Here is a 27,713-nt window from a genome sequence, read left to right on the forward strand (position 1 = left end):
CTCTCCTTGACCCACAAAGTCTAGCTGTGACTTAGAAGCATGAGAATTACAGGACATTTACCCTCAGGCATTTCCAGAGCAGGTGTGATGAGACCCAGTACAAGGTTTGCTAGGTAGTGTTTGAAGTTGTTCTGACAAATGCCGAGTAGAGCAATGTTAAAATTTTACTGTATTTGTATTTATTTACATATTTGTCTGTATGTGCATACATGCATGCACATTATGTTCACACTTGCCACGGTGTCATGTGGAGGTCAAAGGGCGGACAGTTCTGAGGAGCGGGTTCTTTCTCCCACCATGTGGGCCCCAGGGATTTATCGCTGCTGTCGGTTTTGGCCTCAAGAGCCTTTGTGTCCCGAGCCATCTCCCTGGCCCGCGGAGAGCAGTTTAAGAGGACAGACTGATCAGAGGCCGCGGGTTCAGAGATCTGACGCCATTGGTTCTGCACCCGCAGTGAGGCAACACCCTGTGGAAGAGCTTGGCAGAGCACAGATGTTCACCTCCTAGCATCTGGGAAGCAGAGGGAGAAAGAGGATGAGACACACCCTTCTGAGGCATGCTGCCCCATGGCCCACTTCATGATGGAGTTCATTGTCCTCATTGTCCAGTCAGCTTTCAAAAGTGGTGTCCTCTCAGGGAACCAGACCTTTGACACACGAGACTTTCGGAAGACACTTCCTATCCAGATCAAAGTGTGGCATCTCATTTGGACATCACCTTGGCTGGGCTGAGTGTGCTCAGGAGTTTAGCCAAATAGTCTAAATGTTGGTGTTGAGAGTATTTGGATATGAGATGACTACCAATCATCAGTCAGTCAGTGAGTTCCCAGGAAAGCAGATTGTTCTTGGTAGCATACATGGTCCTCACCCAGGCCATTAAAAGTCTGAATAAAACAAAAGATTGGTACCTTGAGCAAGAAGGAAGTCTCCAGCCATCAGGTGTTAAATTTAGCACAGAAATCTGCTCCCCCTTCCTCAGAGGCAAACTGGAACACTGGCAGCCGTGAATCTTCAACCGCTGCTCTGCCCTGCAGAGAAATGATTATCAATCTCCTCATCACATGACCGAAATCCTTACAATACAGTTGACTTCTGCACATATGCATGCTGTGTGGGCTCCACTTCCCTGAGGTCCGACCGACACAGAGGTCAATATTAAGGTTGTTACTTTGGATACTTTATTAAAAAAGAGCCTTCCGTCCCCAACCACCACAGCCATTCTTACATCCATGTCAGAGTCATGAGGGGGTACCGTCATGGTCACCTCGAACCCCCAAAGAGGCACGTCTGTGACAGAGGCGTGTTCCTGAGAAGGGAAGTGAACTTTCAAGTAGATGCCCTGCTCAGCGGTCGGTGCTGGAAGCGGGGAGGAACCGCGTCAGGTCTGTGACAGCACCCTCTTTCTCTGACTTCTACATCCATCGCTTGACAAACATGCTGAGACTCTGCTGTAGAGCGATGGCCTCTTACTCCCGTGACAAAACACCCCGTGGGGCAGACGTGAACAAGGAAAAGATTTACTTTGGCTTGTGGCTCCACAGGGTCACGGTCCATCATGGGAAAGCAAAACAAGCCGTTGAGTCCAGCAGTGGGGGCTGTGGGCATGGCTTCTTTACACGGCAGTAAGTTGGGAATGGAAAATACAGCGTTGACCACTGGGTACAGTCTGTAGAGGGGTCACGAGTGACAACCACGGCCCTCTTCCTAAAGACTCAGCCAAAACAGTGCCCGAAGCCGGGGTCTGAGTGCTCCGAACATGAGGTAGGGGGTTCAGGGGTTCACAGTCAGAATGGCTGAGGTCTGAGGTAGTAAAGTTAGTGAGGTTTCCCAAGTTCCTGGGAACTTACGGTCTTTTCCCCCCTACTGATGTTACTATAATAGCAAGTAGCAAGCCAGATTCAATTTCTGGCCAGTAGCTTGCTCTCTCCTGATAAGAGTGTTCTCAGTCTAAGTCACACATGGATGATGAATGACCTACAGTGAGTACTAAAGATTTTCAAGACAATATTTCTACGGGCTTTCATGTCCTAAGGCTGTTACAGCCCTTCGTTTCACTTTTCTATTAAAGACTAATGTTCCTTCTAAATAATTTGCTAAGCATGACCTAAGCTCTTCACACAGTAAATGTGAATTAAAAATAAAAGCTCTACTTTTAAAAACATTAATTCATATGGAATACCTTTTGCACATATCAAATTTTTTCTTAGTATTTTCTTACCTTCATACCTCCCTTTTTGTCATATCCACCCCAGTATTTGCTAGCAGTCTAGTATGACATGCTAGTAGTCCCAGGAAAACATTAGCATAATTTTTGTTCTTTTTTTTCCTCAGTGCTGAGGATGAAGTGTTTTGCACATGTTATGCATACCATAAACTTTAAAAATCAAAAGCATGGCTTGATAAAGCACCAATAAGCCTTGGATTTAAAATGCTTTTTCTTTTTGTAAGAAAACAAAACCAGAATGACTGTAGGTTTTAATTTAATGATAATTCCTAGGTTCACATAGGTCTTCCACCTCGGTACTCAATACAATATTGGAATCATGTAAATCCGGAAGAAGTAACATGCTTATCTTTGAAAATAAATGATGTAGAAGTGCTTAAAAATACCCCCACTCGATCCTTTAGTTTGCTTGTAAATCGTGTGTGACAGAAAGGTTCCCTTCAGTGCAGAGCGGGGACGCAGCGTGGGAAAAGGGCTGCGCTAGGGTTAACAAGGTGCCCTCAGATCTCTGCAAATACAAACATCTCTTTTAATATTCTTCAGATTTTGCGGAACGCGACTAAACATCGATATGAGAAGGGGTAGCAGGCATGTCCCAGTGCGAGCAAGGCTCCTGCTTCACAGATAGGCAGGCTGGACGGGGTTGCAGACGTGTCCCAGTGCCAGCGAGGCTCCAGCCTCACACATAGGTAGGCAGGCTGGACTGTTTGGAGTCTTAGGTTTCAAAGCTGTAGATATTTCCCATCTGTTCTCATTGTTGAAACATTTGCTAATCCACGATTTCGTCTTTTATTCCAACCCATCAAAGCAGCAGGGCTCTGTTTTCCCCGCACTCTGCAGCGACTCAGAGCCAGCTGCGTGTGGCCCCGTCCATCTTTCCCCAGATGCTAGGCAGCACGCACACGTGGCGGCGATGATGATGCTTAAGTCCCAAAGGCTGTGATAAAGTCTGTCGCAGTTCATTACCGTGCTTTCTTCCAGCCTGAGGTATATGCAAACACACCTCCTCTGGAAAAACACCGCTGGCGAGAAACAGGAGGCATGGAAAATAACTGCCATCAGTCACAAAGAGAGATGGGAAAATCAGAAGGTACAGCAGGAAATGCAGCCAGCTCATGCCTCACTGAATGCTATTTATTTCAGCCGAGGAAAAGGTTGCTTCCTATTTTCTCAATGGGCCATACTCAAATCCATTATAAAAACCCTCCTCCATAATTCAGGTTGAAGACTTGGGTTTTAAACAGAAAGCTATTTCCCAGGCAGAGATAAATCAGCATGGCAGGAACACTGATTTGTCCTTTTAACTTAATTTATGTTTATTTTGGTGCTTGGGACTGCATCCACAAAGACTAAGCAAAAACTGTACCTCTGAGCCATACTCCTAGAATGAGGGCTCACTTTTTGATATGGGTCTCGCCAAGCTTTTAAAATAGCTTTAAATAGATTTTGTTTATACAGTGTAGCGGATTGAGTGGCAGCTCCTTAAGTATCCGTCCACATCCAAACCTGAAGACCCATGAATGTGACTTTATTTGGGAAAAAAAGGTCAGTTTTCTGTACAAATACCAAGAGAGAGAAACTAGAACATCCAACCTGCCGTGAATCAGCCTGGGCATTTTAATAACCCAGTTTTGGCTCAGGCTGTCTGACTTTTTCCATGAAAATATTTTTCTAATTTCACAGTGGAAACCAGTGAATAGGTATTTATCATTCATATAAAATGAGACTAATAGAGTATTTTAAAGCTTTAATGAAGTATAATTTAGTTTGTAAAATCCATTTGTTTTAAATATACAGTGTAATATTATTAATGGATTCATAGAAAATTCTGTAGTTGGTTTCTTTTTTAAAAATTATTTATTTATTTATTTATTTAATTCTTTAGGGGCCCACCACACAGCTCCCAAATAAATACACAGACACTTATTCTTACTTCCGAATGCCCAGCCTTAGCTTGGCTTATTTCTAGCCAGTTTTTCTTAACTTAAGTTATCTCATCTACCTTTTGCCTCTGAGGTTTTACCTTTCTCTATTCCATATTCTGTTCTTTCCTTCTTACTCCGTGACTGGTTGTGTGATTATGTAGCTGGCTACTGGCGTCTCCTCTTTTCTTCTATTTATTCTGTCTGCCTGCCAGCCCCACCTATCCCTCTCCTGCCTACCTATTGGCCATTCAGCTCTTGATTAGACCAATCAGATGTTTTAGGCAGGCAAAGTAACACAGCTTCACCAAGTTATACAAATATAATATAAAAGAATGCAACACATCCTTGCATCATTAAACAAATGTTGCACAGCATAAGCAAATGTAACACATATTAAACTAATAGTCCACAACAGAACCCTACTGCAGTCTCAGAACACCCCACCACCCTGTAGGAATCCCTCTCAGCAGAATACTCAGCTTTTATCCAGCCCCAGCCCCAGCCCCAGCCCCAGCCCCAGCCCCAGCCCCAGCCCCAGCCCCAGCCCCAGCCCCAGCCCCAGCCCCAGCCCCAGGCAGCTAGCACCTGTTCCTGTCTTTGTGAATTTGTTCTTCCTAGATGCTTCACATAGAGTATGGAAGGACTTATTCTTCTGGGTCAGGTTTCCTTAATGCAGTTTGGTATTTCTGAGGTCTGTCCAAAGCATTCTTAATACATTTTTAGTGGCTAATAGTATTTACCTGTGTTCAAAGAGTGGCCACTTGGAGTGTCATGAGTAGCACCGATCTAGCCTTTCCAAAGCAAATGGTCTCAATTTCTTTTCTTTTTTAGAAGGATGCGCAAATACCTAGGAGATGCTGAGCTGAATTATACACTGAGGTCTTCCTCTACCCCCAAATTCTTCCCAGCTAGCTGTACCAGTTGGCATATCCCAGTGTATAAAGTTCACTCTCCCCCATTTTCATCAAAACTTTTTGTTGTCATTGATTTATTCATTAATGTATTCATCACAGTCATCCTGGTGGGTGCCAAGTGGTGTCTCACTTGATTAATAACTGACAATGCCGTGGTAGTTTGAAAGTAAATGGCTCCCAATGGGAGTGGCACGTTTAGGAGGTGTGGCTTTGTGGAAGTGGGTGTGGCCTTGTTGGAGGACGGGTGTCACTGTAGGGGCGGGCTTTGAGGTCTCATTTGCTGAAGCTTCCCTCAGTGTGGCACTGAGACCACTTCCTGTTGCCTGCAAGCCAAGATGTAGGACACTGGGCTGCTTCTCCAGCACCATGTCTGCCTGCAGGAACCCATGTCCAACCATCATGATAATGAACCAGACCTCTGAAAATGCAAGCCACCCCAATTAAATGTTTCCTTTTATAAGAGTTGCCATGGTCATGGTGTTTCTTCATGGCAATAGAAACCCTAATTAAGACAGCTACTAACCTGGTCTTTTTAAGCAGTTCAGATAGACTTCCACTGTTAACTCATTTTACTATTCCTGAGTCGTGTGTGTGTGTGTGTGTGTGTGTGTGTGTGTGTGTGTGAGTGCGCGCACGCACATAAATTTAATTATATATTTTTCCCTAACCAAGAATTTATTACTCATGCTACAAAGAATGACATATAGCATACTAGAAGAGAAGGAAAAAAGAAAAAAAGTGGTGGGAAGGATGAAGGAGAAAGGTAGAATAATGAACATATTGAGGGAAGGAAATGAGAATATAGCCAGCGTGTGATGTGTGCAGGCAGGGAGGGAGACACTTTATTGCAAAGAATACAAGGCAGTGTTTCAAAGCCAGGTCACATTCTCACAGTGACATTGGTGAGACTCTGTGGAAGCTCTGTATCCAGAGGACGTATGCCATGTGCCAGCTGTCTGGCTCGCCTCAGAGTGCTTGGGATGGACAGTCCCCTGTGAGCTGAGGCGAGAGCTGTGTTGCAGAACTCTGCTTACCTTAAAGAGACTAGATTGGACTCATTAACGCTCCATCCCAGAAGGAAGGGAGGACAACACTGAGCGTCTGACCGCCTTCCCAGGATGTGCAAGAGGCTGACAGCCTTTGCACAAAGGAGACACTGAGGGTGTAGCTGCCCCTTAGCTTGTCCACACTCCTGTGATTCCACCCATCCTCCTTAGTAAGTCACCCCCGTAAACTCATTGGTTCATCTGCCCACATATAGTCAGAACTATTTTTTGGCCTGTTGCTGCCCTGTCTAGCGCGAGTGAATAGAAGTGGACATCTCAAGCTTGGCCTGGCAGCAGGGTCTGTCATCCCAATCTCAGGAGGCTGAGGCAGGAGGATCAAAACTTCAAGGCTATCTGGGCTACCAGTGAGTTCAAGGACATCCTGAGCAACCTATTAAAAATATGTTTCAAATCAGGCAGTGGTGGCACACACTTTTAATCCTAGCACTCAGGAGGCAGAGACAGATGGATCTCTGTGAGTTCAAGGCCAGCCTGGTCTACAAAGCAAGTTCCAGGACAACCAGGAGTGTTATACAGAGAAACCCTGTATCGAAAAACAAAACAAAACAAAAATCTGTCTGAAAATACAAAGTACAAAAGATAACTGGCAAGAGAAGGGACTGAGTCTGAATATGGTACACACGCAGACACACAGACACACATACATATACGTACATAAATTTAGGCAATGGTCAATTTTTTTCTAATGAAAAAGTAGGTCTGGTGATATTGCTCATTGGTAGAATGGTTGCCTAGCATGTGTGACATCCTATGTCCAACCCTCAGTACCAAAAAAGAATGAAAGCAAGGGAGAAGTCAGGAAGAGAAAAAGAGCGGCAGAAGGGAAAGGAGGAGGACATAAGGACAGAAGAGATCTTAGACCAGCTAGTCTGTTTCTTAAATTTTTTATTTATGTGTATGTCTGATGTCATAGGTGTGAGTGCCATCAGAGGCCAGAAGAGGACTTCAGATCCCTTAGAACTGGGATTAGAGGAAGTTATGATAGTCCTACGTGGGTGCTGGGAACAGATCTCAGTGGAAGATTATAGATCACCACGGGGCACACTCTCCAGCCACAGTCTCAGAGGATGTTATTCCCCATCCCTAATGCACTCACATATACATTTATATTTGAAGGACTTCATTATTGTCATAAGAATATTACAGAGACTGAGCGCACCAAGCAAGCGCCCTAACACTGAACTATGACTCCTAGGACTTATAAAACGACGTTTTAAAAAGGTGTTGGGGGAGTGTATCTTCTTCAGCATTTGTGTCTATTATCAGATTAGCATTATATGTGAGCTGTGGAGACTACGTCCAGAAATCAGAGCTACACAGCGATGGTCTTAGCTGTAAACTTGTTCCACTCATTTTGAATCCCTTAATATTGTTTAGGAACTCTTATTTTGAAGATTCCACCAGTGTCGGTTTATGAACCAAACAACAAAAGACCAATCTCATTTCTTTATTGTCACACTTCATATATAAGATGCGAAAGCAATATGCCTTAGTAATTGGGCTTATAAATAAATAGAGATTCCCATCTCACACATTGCCTGGTGCTTGGTTTCGGCTATTTTGAGATTCAAATTACATGTTTTCCTCCCATCTCATCTCATAAGAAAAGCTATATCTTTAAAGCACAGAACGCTGGGCCTGCAGCGCTGGGCCTGAGTTCATTTCTCTCCCACTGAATTTACTAGCAAGGCACCCCCTCCCAGCTTTTCCCCCACTAGATATTACAAAAGTGCTGTAAGCGCCTCGGGAGGAAGCCAGGTTTTGTTGTTGTTTTTGTTTGTTCTACAATGATAATTATGCGGAAAGGGCATGGCTTCAAATGCTGCTTAGGATTTCATGCCTATTACTGACTGGAATACCAAATAGGTCACAAACAGAGGCATGGATATGATACTGGGGGCGCAGACATGCTCAACAAAGGGCTAGGTTAACTATTCAGTGTTCCACCCCATAATTAGTATGTTCAAGAACACAGCGCAGTGCGCATTCAAGCAGTTTAATCCCACCCACCATGGTGGATGAGGAGAGCTACTAGGGCGTCGGCTCCCTGCAGGTGGTAGGACACAGGGGAGGCCACGCAGCCACTCAGGCAGCCACTCAGCAATTCTGAGAGATAATTATCGCTCATTTCCCAGGGTCCCTGCAACCATCCTGACTCCACAGTCTAAAGTCCCCCATCTGGGGGAAGCCTGGCCCGGGAGGGCTGAGTGATCGCAGCGCTTGCTGTAAAGTATTGGGTATGACAGGAGTTCAGACCCTGAGGTCCCCGCTTGGATGCCTGGGTGTGTGACGGTTGCCTGTAATCCCAGCCATGGGAGGCTGATACCCGATTTTCAGAGCAAACGGATCGGCGAGCTCTGGCTTTGATTAAGAGTCCCTGCCTCAGTGAGTGGGTGATGTTCAACCGCAGGCTTCCACACGCATGCGCACAAGGGTGCCTATGCTTGCATACACCAAAACAAACGCAAACAAACCCAAATATTGCACACATGCGCGTACAAAAAAGGAAAAAAAAAGTCTATGAATCTCAGTATCCCGGTCTGTATATACTTTCTAAAGTTTTTAAAGTTAGAAAACCCCGGGCCGCAGTTCACGTCTCGGGAGGCAGAGGCAGGTGGATCTCCGGGTGAGAACCCAGCGTGGGCCACACAGCGGGACTCCGCCTCCAAACCCTTCATAGAACCAAGCCGCTCTGTGTGAGTTATCTCAGTAAAGATACCCGTGGTTGCTGATTTATTTTTCTCTAGTTTAAATGAAGCTTGACGCGGCTCGTGTTTCAGGGCAGACGGACAGGTCAGTCTCGGCATTTATTTACCTCCGATTTTGGATTGCTGGCTAATCAATCAGTGATATCCAGTTAGGATTCTGGTCCCCGATAGCCCATAAAGATGATCTTTCCTACGGAAGAATTAAGTACATTTACAAGAACTTTTAAGTGCTTTTTAATTGTAAAAATAAAAATGTGCGTGAGATAGCACTCTAAGAAATTGAGCTACATCTCCAGTCCCTGTTAATTCTAAAATGTCGTTTATGAGTTAGAGATGTAGTAGCTATGTTAGCAAAGTGCTTGTCTAGTGTTCAGAAAGTCCCAGGTTCAATTGTCAGTACCCTGGCCTGGTGGAAATAAACCAATAATCCCAGCACTGAGGAGACAAGAGAATCAATTCAAGGCTATCTTTGGCTACACAAGAAATTTAAAACTTTCAAGGGCTGGGGAGACCTTACAAAAAAAGAAGAAAAAAAGCTAAGTTTTATTGAACACAGAATAGCATGTCTGAACCAGGCTTTTCTGTTACTATTGAGTTAGAAAAAAAAAAAAACCTATGTATTCACTACAATCATTTGTAGGAACTTAGAATGTAGTGCTAACCGTGCACACACACACATGTATGCCTCTTAGAATATAGTGCTAACCATGTGCACACGGACGTGTATGCCTCCTGGTTTGTGCGATGTTTGTATTCTTGCTACAACCTGCAGCTCATACCTTGGTGGGAACAGCCAGTGATTAAATCCAGGTCTGTCTGCTCCTAGAGATTATTTTCATGGTTCTTGCAACTGAAATTATCTAGGATGGGGCTGGTAAGATGGCACAGCAGATAAAGGCAATTGCTGCCAAGATTGATGATTTGAGTTTGATCCCAGGACCCACATGGTGGATACAAAGAACTGACTCCCAGGTTTTTCTCTGATCTCCACTTGTGACACTTGACCCAAGCCTTTCCCCCTGATAAATAAATCAGGAGCTGAAGAAACCGTTCAGTGTTTAAGAGCACTTGTGGTTTTTGCAGAGGATCCAGGTTCATTTCCGAGCAGTTCCAAAGAACTGTCTTCTGGTCTTCTAGGACACGGGACATACATGAAGGCAAATTTTTCACACTTTTTTTTTTTTTAAAGAAAAACTCATTGTTCTGTGCTATGCAAGCACTTGACCACCAAGCTGTCCTCACAGCCCTAAAACCAGACCCCATCTTCCCACATCAAAGCCCATCAGAGTATCTTCAGGAATAAAGAAACATTAAATGATGCCCTTAGTTTGAGTATGTTTTAACATTAGCAAATTAATCAGATGCCAGTTTATTCAAAGGAATTTAACTCTAATTTGGAATTAAAAAGCAAAAGCCATCTTTTTGTAAATAAAATTCTTATCTTTGGGGTAGAGATGGCTCAGTGGTTAAGAGAAACTCTGCTCTTTGCAGAGGACCCAGGTTTGTTCACAACTGCTTATAATCCCATCTTGAGGGATCTTCCAACCCCTGCCCACTGTAGGCACCTGTCAAATTTTCATCTTTGGATGTGTACTGTGAATATCTTAAATATCTTCTAAAATGAAAAAAATAATTAAGTTTCCTTTAATTGGGAGTTCACAAACATCTGAAATTCAAGTATTCTTTCTTTAATCAGTATCAGTAAAACTGTCCAGGAAATCTTGTTTGAGCCAGCAAAGTGGCAAAGTTGAAAACTATTTACCTTTTCTGGCTCGCTGGCATTAAAGTGCTAAGAAATAAATTATTTTCATTTTACCTGTAAGCTGCTATTTATAATAGCAGACAGCTGAACTCTCTTATTCATTTCTTTACAAGGCTTGCTCTAGTGTTACTTTTCGTTCTGGATTTGCTGTTTCTGTAAACTTGGGGTTTTCTAAAAGAGAAAATTATAGCTACACTTTGTGGGTTTGAACAATCCCATTTTTATACCTCCTAACTTTAGGGAGTCTGTTTCCAGTTGCTTTGCGGGGAGATGGTTGATGTTAAAGAGGCTGACCTCTAAGAGCCTTGAGTTTCTACGGATTTTATCGGCCTCTAGGCATTCAATTCCAACCCTGGAATATTAAAGGAAAAAAGAAATAACATTAGTTCAGTTAGCAACAACGGTAACGAAACCCTATTTCAAGATGCGGCAACCGCACATCCGGGTGGTTGCCCCACCCCCCATGTCGCGGCGGTTGGGCAAAGGGAAACACAGGCAACCAGAATGAAGTTTGCTTCTCTTTTTAATTCAACATGCTGCTTAAAACTTGAAGCATAAACCAGTATAAACGCCCCCCGCTTGTGTCCCTCATAGAGTCCGCTTCACCCGCTCTGCTTGGCTGCCAGCCTCTTGTCTCTCTCTTCGGCGATGGTGAGGCGGATTCCCTTTCCACGCGGGAGGGAAATCCACGGCTTGTTGCCCTTGCCGATCACGAAGATATTGGAGAGGCGGGTGGCGAAGCCGTTGCCGTTGGCGTCCTTCACGTGGACCACGTCGAACGAGCCTGGGTGGCGCTCGCGGTTGGTGATGACGCCGATGCGGCCCAGGTTGGCACCTCCGGTCACCATGCACAGGTTGCCCGTGTCGAACTTGATGGTGTCGGTGATCTTGCCGGAGTCCAGCGAGATCTGCACGGTGTCGTTGACCTTGATGAGCGGGTCTGGATAGCGGATGGTGCGTGCGTCGTGCGTCACGAGGTGCGGGATGCCCTTGGTGCCCACGAAGACCTTCCTGACCTTGCACAGCTTGTACTTGGCCTCCTCAGGGGTGATGCGGTGCACAGCGAACCGGCCCTTGGTGTCGTAGACCAGGCGGAAGTGCTCTCCGCTCTTGTCGATGCTGATGACGTCCATGAAGCCTGCCGGGTAGGCCACATCGGTCCTCACCTTGCCGTCTACCTTGATAAGGCGCTGCATGCAAATTTTCTTCACCTCGTCGCCCGTTAGGGCGTACTTGAGGCGGTTGCGGAGGAAGATGGCGAGAGGCAGGCACTCCCGCAGGCGGTGCGGGCCTGCCGACGGGCGGGGAGCGAACACGCCCGTCAGTTTGTCCAGCATCCAGTGACGCGGGGCGGCCACACGCTTCAGGTGCTTCTTCGGACCGCGAGCCATGTTGGAGCAGCACGGGAGCGGCAAAGAAAGGGCCCTTCTCCTTCCCCTAGCACCAGCGGAGTGAGGTGGCTGCGTGCGCAATGGGCAGGAAGCCCCTCCCCCGCCCCGCCCACTCATCTGCCCGCCCATCCGGGTCTTGTCCAGGGGGCGGTACTGCCTAGCGCCTCCTCCTGGCCGGAGGCTGGAAGAGTTGCGAAGCTGAGAGGCCCTTTCCCTCCTGTGCTGTGCTGAGCTGGGCGGTAAATACCAAGATGAAAGTGATAAGCTGTCTGCCTTCAGGGAGCGTGCAGCCTGTCTCAGGTTGACAAAACTCCCCTGAATACTTCCCCCACACACACAGGGTTTCTCTGTAACGCACTCTGTAAACCAGGCTGGCCTCAAACTCACAGAGATCCACCCGCCTCTGCTTCCCAAGTGCTGGGATGAAAGGCTGCACCACCCTCACCCGGCCTTGAATACGTATTTTATACTACTATTTTTGATGCATTTATTTTCAGAGGATGGCTCCTGGGAGTGTTCTTTGCTTCTACCGTGTGAGGCCTGGCAATTGCACTCACTCAGGTCCTCAAGTTTAGAGACAAAATGTCTGTACCATTATAAGCCATCTCACCAGACCTTACTGCCTCTTAAACGTGTTTTGTCTGGATCATCTTTCAGACGCCCTACAGCCAGCCAGCCTCTTACTAAGTGATGGGAAGGTCCAGCAAACCTTTTTCTCATCTTCTGTGTCAACAGTGGAGGGCGTAGGCTATAGTATGGCAGAGATGGTAAGGTCTTTGCGCAGATATTGGCACCTCGCCCATATCTTCCTGCGTGATGCGTGACACCTGCCATAGAGTGTCATCGGGCTGTCCAGCAATGTAGATATAGGTGTTCTATAGTCCCACCCGAAAGCTGCCATTGATCCTCCATTTCCTGCCTTGAGGGAGGCCAGCTCACTGTTGCTCATGGTTTCTCTGAGATGGTGACCCTTGCCTATCCTAAACCTCTAGGCTCTAGTCACTCACCACGGTGAGGGCTCACTATCTCCTTCCTGCTACTCGCCCCCTTAATTTTTCTTTCTTATTTAAGGCAGAGCTTCCTCATATAGCACAGGCTGTCTTCAAATTCACGATCATTTTTATTATGATGGACATTTTTTATGTCTGTCAGTCTGCAGTATTCTCTGTACTGTTAGTGTGGCTGCCGTGTGAGAGACAGGGTAAGTGTCATAGTGACATTGAAGCCTTCATGTGTAAGATGAATGGTCTTAGGTAACTCTGAAGGAATTAAATTTTGGATAGGTGGGAAACATGACAAAAGAGAGTGTGCGGTCTGTTGCCCAAAGCCAGGAAAGAAGAGGGAAGGTCACAGGAGACTGGGGGGAATCATGGGCAGATAACATGTTTTATTTAGCAGTACACAGTCTGCAAGGCAGGCTTGGGCAAGAACCCAGACACAAGCCAGCGTAGGTGAAGGGCACAGGTGCACAGGTTGCTCTATGCTAGGCATGTAGACCTACAGACGAAAATACATGCCAGAGGCTGGCTGACAAAGGCTAAGGCTTGGACCTCTGGCCTCAAGGCTACATTAGAATCACATAAAAGTGGCTGTCTGCCAAAAATCTATAGCAGATTACAAAAAATGTTTTCTTAGGGGTTCCCTGGACATCCAGTGTCAGCCGTTCTGTGTTGACGCATAGCTCCCCTGGATGTCAGCCATGTCTTAACTGACTTTTGCTAGATATCCATAATTGTGCTGTGTTGTCTAAACATAAAGTGGCCCATATGGCCCTCTGCCCCCACCAGGAGCTTACGGGAAAGCTTCCATGAACTTTAAGTGTTACCAGTATTTCAAAATGAGTGTCTGACTCCTGCATTCACTGACACACACAGGTAATTGTGACAAAGTTCCAGGTTTGGGACTTTTAGTGCTGATAATGTTTGGTTTTGGTTGTCTGTAGTTAAGACTGATAATTTAGGAACCATTATGTTTATCATTATACAGGTGGTGTGTTTTAAAATCTCGACATCAGACTCCTTGTATTCAGTTATAAACTGATTCAAACTTGGGTTTTGAAGTATTGACCAGTCGGTTTTGTAGTGTGCTAGATCACTATAGATCTAGTATAGAGAGGAATCTGTACCTCCCCAGTGTTTGTTAAACCCTTGTCCTCCTTCCTTTTCGTTTTGCTACATAAACAAAAGTGATAGTTATAAAGAATGCTTTAGATTAGCTCATCGCGTTAAGTGCAAAGATCTGTCAGGCAGCTCAAAAGCATGGATAAGATCTAGAATCAATGAGTTGAACTGATTAGTAGGTGACTCCCACCAGAGAAGCGCTTGGTTTTTTTCTATTATTATTAAATGCAAGGAATAAATTACTAATTTTATTAATTATTAAATTACAAGGAATAAGAAAAGAAGAAAAGGAAAAGAAGGAGGGACAGACAAGGGGGGAAAGGAAGAGAAAGAGGAGCAAGACTGGAGAGATGGCTCAGTGGTTAAGAGAACTGGCTGCTCTTCCAGAGGACCCAGGTTCAATTCCTAGTACCCACATGGCAGCTGACAACTGTCTGTAGTTCCAGTTGTAGGGGATCTGACACCTTCACATCAATAAATAAAATAATTTTTAAAAAAGGAACAGAAAGAAAAGCAACTACTATGAATATCAGAGAGAGTCCTGAACAAAGCCAAACTAATTTCTTCTTTGAATTTTTGGAAATTAGGATTTGGGCAGCTCCTTAGCACTTTACCTCACTGTGTATGATGTCACTAGGGATAGCTTTCCCTCCTAAGTCTTCCGGAACTTTTCCAGCTTAGCATTGAAAACCAAGTGCTAAGCAGATCGGACTGATTGCCATCCTTAAGGCAGACCAGCCCCCTGTATGAAAGCCTCTTGTGTATGGAAACATTGCAGTAGATAATGTTCAGGAGACATCTAGCTGAATGAAATTTAGAATCGGGAGAATACATTTTGTTAATGTCAGACCTTGCAATCAGTGGTGTTTATAGAGGCAGAGTAGCAACTTAAATGATGAGGGATTAAAACTTCAGCGTGCTGCAGTACATGCTGCCATAGCAAGCCCCGATCTGACTGGGTGTCGTGGTTCACGCCTCTAATCTCAGTACCCAGAAGGCAGAAGCAGGTGGATCTCTATGACTTCAAGGTTAGTCTGGTCTACACAGTGAGCTCCAGGACAGCCAGACCTATATCAAAGAGAGATCCTGTCCCAAAATACAAAAGCAAAGGTAATGAAAAGAGAAAACATTGAACTGAATTTGTCCGGGAAACACCTCTGCTGGAGGAAGAAACAGTGCTATTTGTTGCTGGGTAACTTTACCCGTGGCCCAGTGGCTGGAAAGTCAGCAGCGTGTGGGACTAGGCCAGCGAGCAGATGGAAGCTGTGACCAGGGGTACGGAAGCATTAGACTAAACAAGACTCTGCAAAAGTCATTACCACAGCAGGAGTATTAACCAATAAGAGATCGTGACTATTGCTGTACATAGGAATTTCTTCTTGAAGGAACAAGCTGCAGGCATGAGGCGTGGGGGCCCGATGACGTTTTATGTCCACGGCCCCTTTTGCTTTTTTGAGTGCATTAGGAAAAGGTTCCCCTTCCTTAACAAAGGTCGGCAGGCATCTGAGTACAAATCGATGAACAAGCTTGGACTACCTCAGTTGCTCCTCCACAGCCAGCATCCTTGCATGTGTACAGACTGTTCAATGCGTGTCCTGTGTGTTCACGATGAATTCACAGAACACTGTGAAAACGAATCAAATCTTTAGCTTCTGGGAAAACACTTTATTTTGTTTCTCTCTCCTTCTAGGAAGGCTGCAAACGACAAACCTCCACAGATAACAAATTCTTTCTGTATTTGCCCATTAAATTGGGACTGGGGTGGGATTAAGCTGGCTAATTTCACATTGATACCTTCTGAAGGTAGTGTGGGCTTCTCAAGACATCTGTGTTTCTACAGAACATGTAGATCACATGTAACAAGGGCACGTATTGCTCAGGGAAGCCCAGGCTGCCAAATATCCTGCTTGGCCTGCTGGTGAAGTCAACACATGAAGCCAGGGCATGTGAGAGGCTTTGAGTTTGCTGCCCAGCGTTAGGTTATTCTAAGGAGGGCTCAGAGGGGCTCTAACCAAAAGCACACCTGTAAAACGTGGCTTGGTAATGGTCAGTTGAGACTTTCTCCTTTCTCTACCTTAAATGTAAACAGACTGGATCTGTAGCACAGACCCCAGACAAAGGTTAACCGTTAAAAGTGGGCTGGAGAAAAACAAAGACAGCTTAACCTTCCTCTGTACGGACACAACAAATGAACAAGACATCACAGCCCTGATGGGAACAGTGACCTCGTCCACCAGCGGTGTATTTGGCAGAGCCAGTGTGCTGGTTGTGTAAACTCCTGGCAACCACAGGCCTCAGGTACATGGGGAAGCAGTGGATGAGATTATTCTCTAACCTGCCGTGGGTTCTGAATGGCGCCATGCTCAGGTGAACCAGTCAAGGACTAGACAGGCCTAGGAGGCAAGAAACTTCAGACAAATTCATCTTGCCTCAAAGGAAGCTGAACAGAATGGAGCCAGAATCGGCACCCATCATGTGTGGTATATCACTCCTATCTCACTTTCGGGGCTTGAATCTCCATCCTGGCATTCTTCTATGGTGATTTTAGGCTCAGCTTTGAGACCCTTTCAGGACTGTACCGAGTGCTGTTGCCTTCTGAGCTAGCAGGAAGCTTGCTGTTGCTCACCCTCTGAAGTGTGATCCTCATTAGTCTTAACAATAAAAAAAAAAGAAGGAGTCAAATATTGGGGATAACCTGGAAGATGAGAGAACCAGGAGCAGCCTTCAGTTGCTTCCTCCCTGTCTCCTTCTTCCATCCAAAAGGGCTGAGGTCCTATATGCACCCCACCTTATCCCTTCCTGTCTCCGCTTCCCAAGTGCTGGGATTGAAGGTGTGTGACACCACTGCCTAGTGTCTATTGTTAACTAGGGGCTAGCTCCACCCTCTGATCTCCCCAGACAAACTGTCAGACCACAGACAAAATATCACACAACAATCCTCAGCCCTGAACTGTGACCCAGGGACTTCTTGTGGCCCCTCACCGTCCCCTCAGCCCTTAACTGTGGCCCAGGGACTTCTCGTGGCCCCTCACTGTCCCCTCAGCCCTGAACTGTGGCCCAGGGACTTCTCGTGGCCCCTCGCCATCCCCTCAGCCCTGAACTGTGGCCCAGGGACCTCTCGTGGCCCCTCGCCGTCTCCTCAGCCCTGAACTGTGGCCCAGGGACCTCTCGTGGCCCCTCACCGTCTATACTCACATCTTCAGTATCTCCATCCCAGGCAGACATCACCTCTTGATTGTGACTTCTTTCCCTTTCCCAGATCTTGTCAGCTCCTTCTCTGATCTATAGCTCTTCATCCTGTGCTGCCTTCCTGGGGCAGGGCGGAGAGCACACCGTGGCCCTTCAGGAGAGTAAGCCGGGGTGGCTTGGAGCAGATGCACAGATTCACATCCTGGTTCTGTTGGTGACTGGCTCACTTTTTAATGCCTCAGTTTCCCTAGTGCCACTTGATTCCTAATTATATGAATGAGGATAAAGAGTTGTCATGTCTGGAGCAGTTTCCAACCCTGCTGTGTGCTCAGCAAACATTAGCTGTTATTTAAATGTTAGATTATGCATTTATTCCTCTCATGTAATACTTGTAGGGCCTGGCTCTGTTCCTGGAGCATTTCCTGTCAAACTGAATACCGTTATGTGAGTAACTTGTCATTTTTCATGGCGATGAAGTTGTATTTGGAGTTCCCTTCATTTCCTGAGTTGATCAGGCATGTCTTGGTACTCTGAGCTTGAATCTGTCTCAGCGTGTGTACCTGATACAGTTGTAATCCAGAGGAATGTATCCCAACTTCAGGCACCACAGGACGATGGAGACAGTTTTGCTGACAGTGATTGGAAACGGAGAAGAATGTGCGCAGCAAAGGCACAGCTGGGTTTGTGTTCTGCCTCCAGCTCTAACTTCCTGTCAGACCTTAGGGCAAAATGCTGGGCCATTAGTGCCACAATTTCCCCTCATGCAAAAGGGAAATATTAACAGTGTCCATCTTGTAGGGACATGATCGGGGTCACATATATTAATTTAGAATACACCGTAGGCTATAGCTCAATTAATAAAAACCCAGAGAGAGATATTAGGATTCAACCTGAAGACCAGAAAAGCTAAACAGCCAGCCACTGGCTCTCACCTCTACCTCAGTCTGAAATAGCGATCCTGCCTCCAGGAATCTCAGAATGAGACTGTGTCTGAGAGCTGTCTCCTCCTATCTTATATTCCTCTCTAGTACTGGAATTAAAGGTGTGCAACACTACAGCCTGGTTTCTATGGCAAACTAGTGTGGCTACTGGGATTAAAGGTGTGTGTCACCACTGCCTGGTCTGGAAGGCTTCCAGAGTGGCTGTTTTACTCTCTGATCTTCAGGCAAGCTTTATTTATTAAACTACAGTAGGCAGTCCCTAAAGGGTAACCTAAAGTGTACTTTGCTGTTTTCCCCAGACAGTGCTACTATTGAACACTCCTTCTCACTAGCTTAGTTGTATCCAGTCCAAGTTTCCTAGTAAGGTTCAGAAAATATTAGAGCATTGCTGGATATCTTTGGGTGTTTTTCTTGGTGCTAAGGTTTGTCCACAAGGTAGTATGTATATGCAAGTTACTGTGATCTCATTGCACAGATCCCTCAACACAGCTGGTATGCCACAAGTGTTGTCAGGTGGAAACAAGGGGAACAGAGTTCAAGGCGAGAGAGGACAGTGCATGGTGAGAGAAGAGAGTATGTGGTGCCAGTGAGAGGCATCGGACTGTCTGTCATGGCACTCTGTTCTGTTCGTGTGGTTTGCATCCATCATCTGAGTGGGGGTCTCTGTTCTGGCAGATCTCTCAGGGGCCAATTAGGATGGACAGCAACAAGCTCCTTGACACATAAGTGTTCTTCGACAAATACACACATAGACCTTTTCTCAAACCATGCTTCATTTTCAAGATTTATTTTATTTATGTGTGTCTGTGTTTGTCTGCATGTCTGTCTGTAGGACAGTCCTTTAAAATTCCCAGTTTCACAGGAAAGTCTGTCAGACATGATAGGCCTGTAGGCCAGAGTAGGATGCCCCAACATTGCAGAGGAGCTTTGGGTGACTGTCCAGGCAGCCTGAGGTTCCTGTCATTAGGTAACATTTTTACCCTTCTAGAGTCTTTGATGGAGTTGAAGACTAGATAGTTATAGTTTTGATAAAAGATACATTAGGCATAAAACTTTGGATTCACAAAGATAAGAAAGATAATAGAATATTTTCTCTAATTTTGCCAAATACAGATAGACTAGATATTGTAACTGTAATGCTTACTTGATAACTGTTTTATTGTATATAATCTTACTATGTTAAAATTAAAACCCTCTTTCTAGTTAGACAAAAAGGGGGAATGCTGTGGGATAATCTTCTTGCATGCTGTGAAGATTTATCAGTTGAATTGGTTTAATAAAACACTGATTGGCCAATGTAGTAAAAGGAGTGGGCTGTGTTCCCACCCGGCTTCTGGCTGCCCGGCTAGCTTATAACAACACACAAATTATATTCAATTAAACACTGCCTGGCCCATTATTTCTAGCCTCATATTGGCTAACTCTCACATCTTAATTAATCCATTTCTAATAATCTGTATGTCACCACGAGGTCGTGGCTTACCGGGAAAGTTTCAGCATATCTGACCTGGCAGCTTCATGGCAGGCGACTCTCTCCCTCTCTGCTTCCTTTCTCCCAGCATTCTGTTCTGTCTATTCCACCTATCTAAGCTGCTGTCCTATCAAAAGACCAAGACAGTTTTCTTTATTCGACAAATAAAAGCAACACATAGAAAGAAGACCCTCCTATACCATTTCCCATTTTTCTGTTTAAACAAAAAGGAAAGGATTTCACTTTAACATAGTAAAATTACATATACCAAAACAGTTATCAAGCAAGAATTAGTTACAATATTTATATCTACTTTATCTTTTATCATAACTAAGGAAAATAATAGCTATCTATCTATTCTTCAACTCCATCAAAGACTCCAGAAGGATATAATATTACCTAAACAAACAAGAAATAAGCAAACTTCCAAAACTCTAGAAATGACAGAGACATCTCATTGCCTGGATAGTCACCCAAAGTTCCTCTGTACCGTTGGGGCATCCATCTTCAGCCTACAGGCCCATAGTATCCAGCAGACTTTTTCATGAAGCAGGAAATTTCAAAGACAGTTCAGTCATTTTCTTCTGTGTCCTGCAGAATGTCTCGCAAACTCTTTCATGAAATAGGAACCCCGAAGGATCATCTTACCTTTAGGCAAGTTCAGCAGTCCTCTCTTTGCAGGTTCTTTGTGTCCAGTTTATGAAACAGTCCAGGCAAGAGCAGTTTTCTTGCCCAAATGACTAACCAACTCCATAAGGAGCCTCTTCAATGCCCATCTTCCTCTTGAAGTAGCTGGTGCTGCCAGGAGCAGACGTGTCTCATTGTCATGAAAAACCCTAAGTTATTAAAACATTTAAAATGCCGTATTCTGTAGTCTTTGAAAGATATGAAGAATGCCTATTAACTGAAATATATCTCTATATATCTAGAAAATCTAACTAACATGACTACAAGCTTCACTACTGATGATTATCCATTAACAACCTGTATTTCCTAAGTATATATTACATTTTTAAATGAACTACACAATCACAATACCTTAATCCATATCATAAATACATATACATATAACAAAATTGACCTTAAAATCCATACCAATGCAAATTATTCATATCTATATCAGGCCAGTAGCCAGGCAGAAAGTGTAGGCAGGGATGGCCACAGGTGATGGGAAGAAGGGCAGAGTCAGGAGTCACTTGTCGCTATTGGATAAATCCTTTTCGCAGTGTCCAACAGAACACTGGTGTAGACCACCAACTAAGGCTAAGTACACTGTCCGACAGCATCTGAGATGGCAGCAGAGATGTCCCCACCAACTAAGGCTAAGCACACTGTCCGACAGCATCCGAGATGGCAGCAGAGATGTCCCCACCAACTGAGGCTAAGCACACTGTCCGACAGCATCCAAGGATGGCAGCAGAGATGTCCCCACCAACTGAGGCTAAGCACACTGTCCGACAGCATCCGAGATGGCGGCAGAGAGTCCCCACTGTGCTCTAATTTGCCTACCTGGGTTTCCCACCAATGTCCTTGAAAAGTGCCCTGACTTAGGACTTTCTTTGCTCTGTTACTATAAAAAAAATTAATTAGAGCCAGGTGGTGGTGACACACACCTTTAATTCCAGCACTCAGGAGCAGAGGCAGGTGGATCTCTGTGAGTTCAAGGGCAGCCTGGTCTACAGAGTGAGTTCCAGGACAGGCTCCAAAGCTACACAGAGAAACCTTATCTCGAAAAACCAAACAGCAACAACAACAATGACAATGACAATGACGACACCTTCATTAAACTGTTACATGTCGGAACACAATATTTGGAGTTAAGACATGTGTGACTAAGGCCACACATAGTTGTCTTTCAGAATAAATCGTCTCTTATTCACTTTGGGGTGAGCACTGTAGTTTTGTGTCTATAACAGACGCTCCTTGCATGATTAATGTGTCTATGTTCAGAGCTGAATTTCTAACATTTAAGGAAGCAAAGTTACAGATTGGGAAGAGGGCAGAGAAGTCAGACTTTGACCTGTTTAAGCTATGTGTTGGGTGTCTGCAGGCCCAAGTGAAAGGTCCACGCTTTTTTAGCAAGAGCAGCCCTTGTATCTGTCACAGCAGGGCTAATATGGGAAGGAGATGGGAGCTCTCAGTACCATGACTGACACCTGTCACGTGCACTTGTGGGACTGTGGCTGAAAGACAAGACTGTCAGCACAAAAGCAGAATTTTAACACTCTTTGGAGAAAGAATTAAAAACCAGGGATGCTGCCGAAATTAATCATGGAGGGAGTATAAAATGGATCTTCTGATTAAATTAATGAAGTCCAATTCCATTGGCCTTTGACATGAAGAAGCATGACTTTCTGCAAATCAGTTTACATTTCTTGGCGCATACATGTGTGTACATGTGCACATGTGTGTGTGTGCATGTGTGTGCGTGTATGTATGTGCATGTGTGTGCATGCATGTGTGTATGTGTGTGCGCGCATGCGTGTGTGTGCATGTGTGTGTGTGTGTGTACAGATGTAGATATAATGTGTCTTCTTCAGCTGTCCTCTACCTTATCTTTTGAGTCAGGGTCTCTCACTGAACCTGGAGTCTATTTGGATAGACTCCCTGGCTAACAAGCCCCAGAACCTTCTATCTCTGACACCCCAGACCTGGGATTACATGCAAGCACAGCTGTTCTCAGCTTTTGATTACATATTTTAGAAATTGAATTCAGGGCTTCATATTTGTTCCGCCTGAGCCCTACAAAACTGTAAAACTACCCAAATGTTCTTATTCAGAACGGTTGAAAGCACAGAAAGCCGTGCTTCCCTGGGGTCTGCAGTCTCATTTCCACCATTCTGTGTGAGAATCTCAGGAAAGGTTCCCAGAACAGCTTCGTCTCCCATCAGAATCATGGGTCTGGCAAGGGCAGCACCCAAACCTGACTCTCTGTGGAGAGCCTTTGCTGCCTAGCATAAAGGAGGAACTTCTGGGCTCCAAGGACGGGCACTAAAGAAGAGTCTAACTTCCTTTGGTATGCAGTTAGTTTATAACCATTTTTACTGTGAGCTGTGTCTTTGCTGTATTTCAGCAAAGTGAGAACGTTTTCATGTCTTTCAAAGAGAAGACTTTTGGGATTTTTATTCCAAAAGATCTGAATTTAACTTCTTTCTCCTCTCACAGCATATGATTCTTTACCAATATCCTTTATTGTTTTGAGTGCAAAAAAAAGGAAATTTTGTTAGTGTGGTTGGTGTCCTAGAGGGATTTCTGGTAGCTGTGTGTGATTGGTGTGCTGCCAAGTAGTGACAGTTTGCGGGTGGTTTCGCTGTCTGGAGCCGACACTTAGACAGAAATTATGTGGTGTACAGATCCCAAGAAGAGCTGGGCAGTCTAGTCTAATGTCCATTGCAGCCGTCAGGATCTACAAGAAAGGAAACAATGCTATCCAGGCGGTGCCGTCCTCCACCCTGCTGCCCGCATCCCAAATTACACGTTGTATACGCCAGTCTGCTGCCTAGAATAAGGAAAGCACGAGAGATGAGGTGGAGAGGTGGAGAGGGAGGGGCCTTAGAGCTCTGCCTAGATGGCTGCGCTTTGTTGGTCTTCTTGATGTGTGTGTGTAAAAGAAAACCTATTCAGATAGCACTTGTGAAGCCTGGGAAGGAGACTGCCTTCAGGGTGGGGCAGACCTGTTGGTATGTTCAGGACTACTGTGAAGGTATTCTGTAGTAAGAGAGAGAGTTGGGGTCTAATCCTGATTCTCGTTATGAGGAGAAATCAGTGGCCAAGAACAGGGTTGGCAGTGAGGAGCCTGTGGTCTTGTGAGTCATGACCACAAAGGGACAGAAGCGCCTTCACAGGGGCTTGGGATTCGTTGTCATTGGAACTTTCTGTAGCTTTGTAGGGATGTGCAAATTCCATGAAGAATTTGTTAAATTTAAGTGTTCGTAGTCAGGCTTGGTGGCCCACATCTGTACTTGGGGTAATGGAGTCTAGGGTAGACGGAGTGCCATGAGTTTGAGGCCAGCCTGGGCTACCTGCTGAGTACCAGCACAATAGACAATTTAGTGACCCCCTGTCTCAAAAATAAACAAACACCAAAAAGTAAATATAAATAAAGTGTTGCTAGTAGTGTGTTTTTCTTATGATTGAAATAATTAATAGCTGAGAAATCAGATTTAAAAATAATCACTTCCAATTTTTTGGTCTTGTGGAATTATTCTAAATGCTAGATAAGCTGTCATATTTAAATTAAAATGCATGTCTGACATGTACTGCTAGTTGTTATGCTATTTTTACTAACGCTATTATTCTTGGTCGTTGTTCAGGTCTGTTCCATAGGCTGTAAGAAATGAATCAAGGAGGAAAATCCCACTATCTGGCTCTGGGGTGGAGTGGAGGAGGAGACCTAGGGAACAGAGCCCAGGGCACACCCCCACCTACCTAGAGCATCCCCAGAAAGGGCACTGTGCCGTGTGTCTCACTTTGTCGATTACTGTGGACCCACATCCTAAAATAGAAATCTTGGCAACTTTTTTTTTTCCACCAAAAATCTCTGTACCATTTCAGGCTTGTGTGACCTTAGGATGTTACAGAGTAAATTATCTGGTACCCTTTGCCCAACTTCTTGTGGAAATAGAATCTCACCAAGAATCTTTGGACTAGAAGACACGTTATAAATACAGTTACTAAAATAGCCATCCTAGCAAACCGTCAGAAATGATACATGACAGCTTTGTCTAAGTGTAACCTCAAGAAAAACCCCAAATTGTGTGGCTTGTTCTGTAGAAAGGAAAGCCAATTGTAATTTTTCCAGTACTAAACAAGTCGCAGAGTGGGGTTTGAGAAATGAAGTCTCTAAGAGCAGCTACCTGGAAAGTTCAGACACATTCCTGCCCTTGCCCCCCTCAGCACCCTTTCCTGGCCCCTGTCTGCGTCCTTTACCTAGCTACTGAGAGGTATTCTGCTTCCTTGGAGAAACAGAAGTGCCAAAGACTGGTCTTGGTTTAATTTACCTAAAAAACAACAACCACCAGGAGGTGCGCCCAGAGGATGTGTCTTTTTGTACAACTGCTGTGAGAATCATAGGCCCAGGTGCCCGAACACAAAAGCTAAGGACTGCCTCAGTAAAACGTCCAGACACAAAAAGAGGCGTACGCACACATGTGTGTACACACACATACACACACACACACACACACACACACACACACACACACACACCTGTGCCATTCCAGACTCTCCAGCTGTCCCTGGCCTGGCCTCATTGCCAAACTCTGCTGCGGTCTCTGAAGGGAAGAAAGGACTCAGCAACTCTGGAAGATGGACCTATCCGGAACTTGTTAACAGTAAACTTTATTTGGTGGCTTTACCCTGCTAATTTTCTCTAACCACCAAGTGCTTGGACAGCCAGTTCTGAGCAGGCATCACTTCTAGAGATTCTTATGAGCCAGAAAGAGGAGAAAGGGAACACAGGAAGAAACCTGCCTTTGAGTAAAGCCGTCTCTTCCTGCAGCTCCGAAACACTTGGTACATACACTACAGGCAGGGGCCACACATCTTCAGCCAGCAGACTCCAGGTGGACCAGTCTCTGCAGGATACAGCCCACCTGGGTTTTACTGAAGAGGCCCTGGCTGGACCAAAGGCTCTCTCCAGTGAAGAGCTCTCATTCAAATGCAAATTTTAAGAGAGAAATCCTTTGAGGGAAGAAGCAGATTAAAGGGAGTGAAAACTAAATGAAAAGGGCTAGGGAAAATAAGGAGGAGGGAGATGCCAGAGGGATTATGTGGTTTAGTTCAACGTCTTTTCTCTCTTTGACTAAAGTGTGCAAGCATGCATGGAGGATAATGCGGACCCTTTATGTTCTCACAGGGGGCTTGTTAGCCTTCGTCCCGGCTCCGTGGCAGATGCAGGGTCCCCGTTAATCTCTGCCCCGCTGGAGCTGGCATTCTTGCACTCTGATTTGTTTCCTAGGACAGAGGACGGTGAGCGTGTGAGAAAATTCCTCAGTGTGTGTGAGAGATCTTTGATCCACCCTAGAGGCGCAGTGCGTTTTGCTTCACACTATCTTGCCATCCTTGTTCTTCAGGGACAGGGCAATTGTGAGACAGTTTGTGGGCTGAAGACATTGTGCCCCTCAGATTATATAAAGCAGGTAAATGTGAACTCGTGTTATCAGAGTGTGTAGGTTAATCCGGGCAAATGGAAACATTTATAGCTAACAACGCTGTTGTGTTTATTATCTCACTTATTCCCTTCAATGTTCCCACAAAGTAGATATTGTTACCCTTTAAATGAGCAAAATAGATGTGCACAGGAACGAAGGAAGCCGTTCCCACTTCCCAAGCTGCGGGTGGCAGAATGGGATGTTGAAACCCACATGCCCTGGCTCCAAAGCCAGGCTCTTGGTGTCTTCACAGAGAGGAACACTGGGCTGTAGACGGTTACTCTTAGACATTCACCTCTCCTTTCCTGTTTCAGGTGTCTGACAGGAAGCGGCAACGGAAATTTCCTGCTTACCCTGAGACCGTTTTTAAAACGGGCCATTTTGGTCATCAGTTATGTAAGTATATAAGTAAGAATGTTTTCACTTAGTCCCAACTCAGCTGCTTCAGGTTACTTAATAAACTCACTATCAACACATCTCTCAAGGAAGGTTTATAGGTGGTGAATGTTACTTTCAAGCAAAGGTGTGTGTAAGCATACACAGGAACCTGATGGCATAGCATTAACGACACAGGGTATTAAAGTTCCTTTAAAGTGTTTTCAAAGTGACCTGGATGTATCCGTTGTCTACTACTGGACACAGTATCCAGGCCTGGTATCCAGAGACATAGATATAGCTCCCTGCTGCTTGTCCAGGTCCAGTTGCATGGTTTCCCATGGCGTGACTTGGGGCCAGGATTACCCAGGCAGGCTTATCTGTCAGCTGTAAGAGGAGGGAACAGTTGACTCTGTTTCTTGATAGAGGATCAGAATGCACGTACAAAGATGGAAGAGACATGGGTGAATATTTCATCAGGTCTTCTCCTTCCTCCAAGGTGACTGTCATTTTGTATTTCCGCCTGTGGATAATGGGAGGGACTATGCCCCTCTTCTCCGAGCAGGACAACCCAGCTTCGTTTTCACCTTACCTCCTTACAAGGTCAGTGGATATTGGTTACGAAAACTTTATTTGGTACTTAGCAGTTTGGTTGGACATTTTTACTGCCATAAATCACTTGTACAAAATAACTGGTCTCACTACAATGAGTTCATACATATTGGGCCCTGTCCAGTAATATTAAATCAAATGCCAGCTATGCATTTCGAGGAAATGATGATCATGAACTAGCCAGTACGAGGGTAGGAAGGGAAACACTATTCATCTCTTTGGAATTCTTTTCAACCTGTGTGACTGTCAGGGCAGGGTTGTGGCTATGATTCTCACTGGCATATATTTGTTTATTCGACAAGTATTTTATTAGCTGCCTACTGTCTGTAATATACATACCTGCTGGGTGACTTTTAACACAAGCATTGCAGAGCAGAACACATAGTCGTGGGCAGAGACGGGCTACATGGCACGTCCTAAAATCCTGGGAGTCACAGAACGAAAAAGGGACAGGAGCAATATCTGCAAAGATGGTACTGATGGTGCCTCACATATCCTCAGAAGTTCTAGAGATGCTGAGTTAGGAAGCAAGCGGTTTTGATGGATGTTCCTGTATCTTGTAATGTTATATCATTTGTTGTCTGAGGTTTTCTGTCCTACCCGGTTCCTGCAATCGTTAAGTCCCAAAGAAATCACACAGAGGTCTACATTAGTTATGAACTGATTGGCCCATTAGCTCAGGTTTCTTATTAACTCTTATAACTTACACTAGCCCATTATTCTTGTATATGCTAACCACGTGGCTCGGTACCTTATTCAGTGAGGCCATCACATCTTACTTCTGTTGCTGGGTCAGGAACTGCAGACAAAGCTTTCCTCTTCCCAGAATTCTCCTGTTCTCATTGACCTGCCTCTACTTCCTG

General features: G+C 45.1%; 2 protein-coding genes across 2 annotated transcripts in view; one reads left to right on the forward strand and one right to left on the reverse strand.

The window, feature by feature from the left end:
* Positions 1–27,713, forward strand: part of Tmtc1 (transmembrane O-mannosyltransferase targeting cadherins 1) — a 204,997-nt gene that overhangs the window by 73,720 nt on the left and 103,564 nt on the right. Inside the window, exons 6-7 of the mRNA XM_087903940.1 lie at positions 26,178–26,259; positions 26,738–26,841. Of these exons, the coding sequence (XP_087760066.1) occupies positions 26,178–26,259; positions 26,738–26,841 (186 nt within the window). The remainder of the gene's footprint in view (positions 1–26,177; positions 26,260–26,737; positions 26,842–27,713) is intronic.
* LOC125399249 (small ribosomal subunit protein eS4, X isoform-like) lies at positions 11,105–12,085 on the reverse strand. The gene has a single exon (XM_048432718.3). It carries the CDS (start codon positions 11,988–11,990, stop codon positions 11,202–11,204), a length of 789 nt encoding a protein of 262 aa, XP_048288675.1. The 5' UTR covers positions 11,991–12,085; the 3' UTR covers positions 11,105–11,201.

Source organism: Myodes glareolus, chromosome 3, assembly GCF_982192425.1.
Source record: "Myodes glareolus chromosome 3, mMyoGla1.1, whole genome shotgun sequence".
Taxonomy (NCBI): domain Eukaryota; kingdom Metazoa; phylum Chordata; class Mammalia; order Rodentia; family Cricetidae; genus Myodes; species Myodes glareolus.

Excerpts from the sequence above, each read along its gene's own strand:
- LOC125399249 (XM_048432718.3), bottom strand. The coding sequence starts at position 11,990 with ATGGCTCGCGGTCCGAAGAAGCACCTGAAGCGTGTGGCCGCCCCGCGT.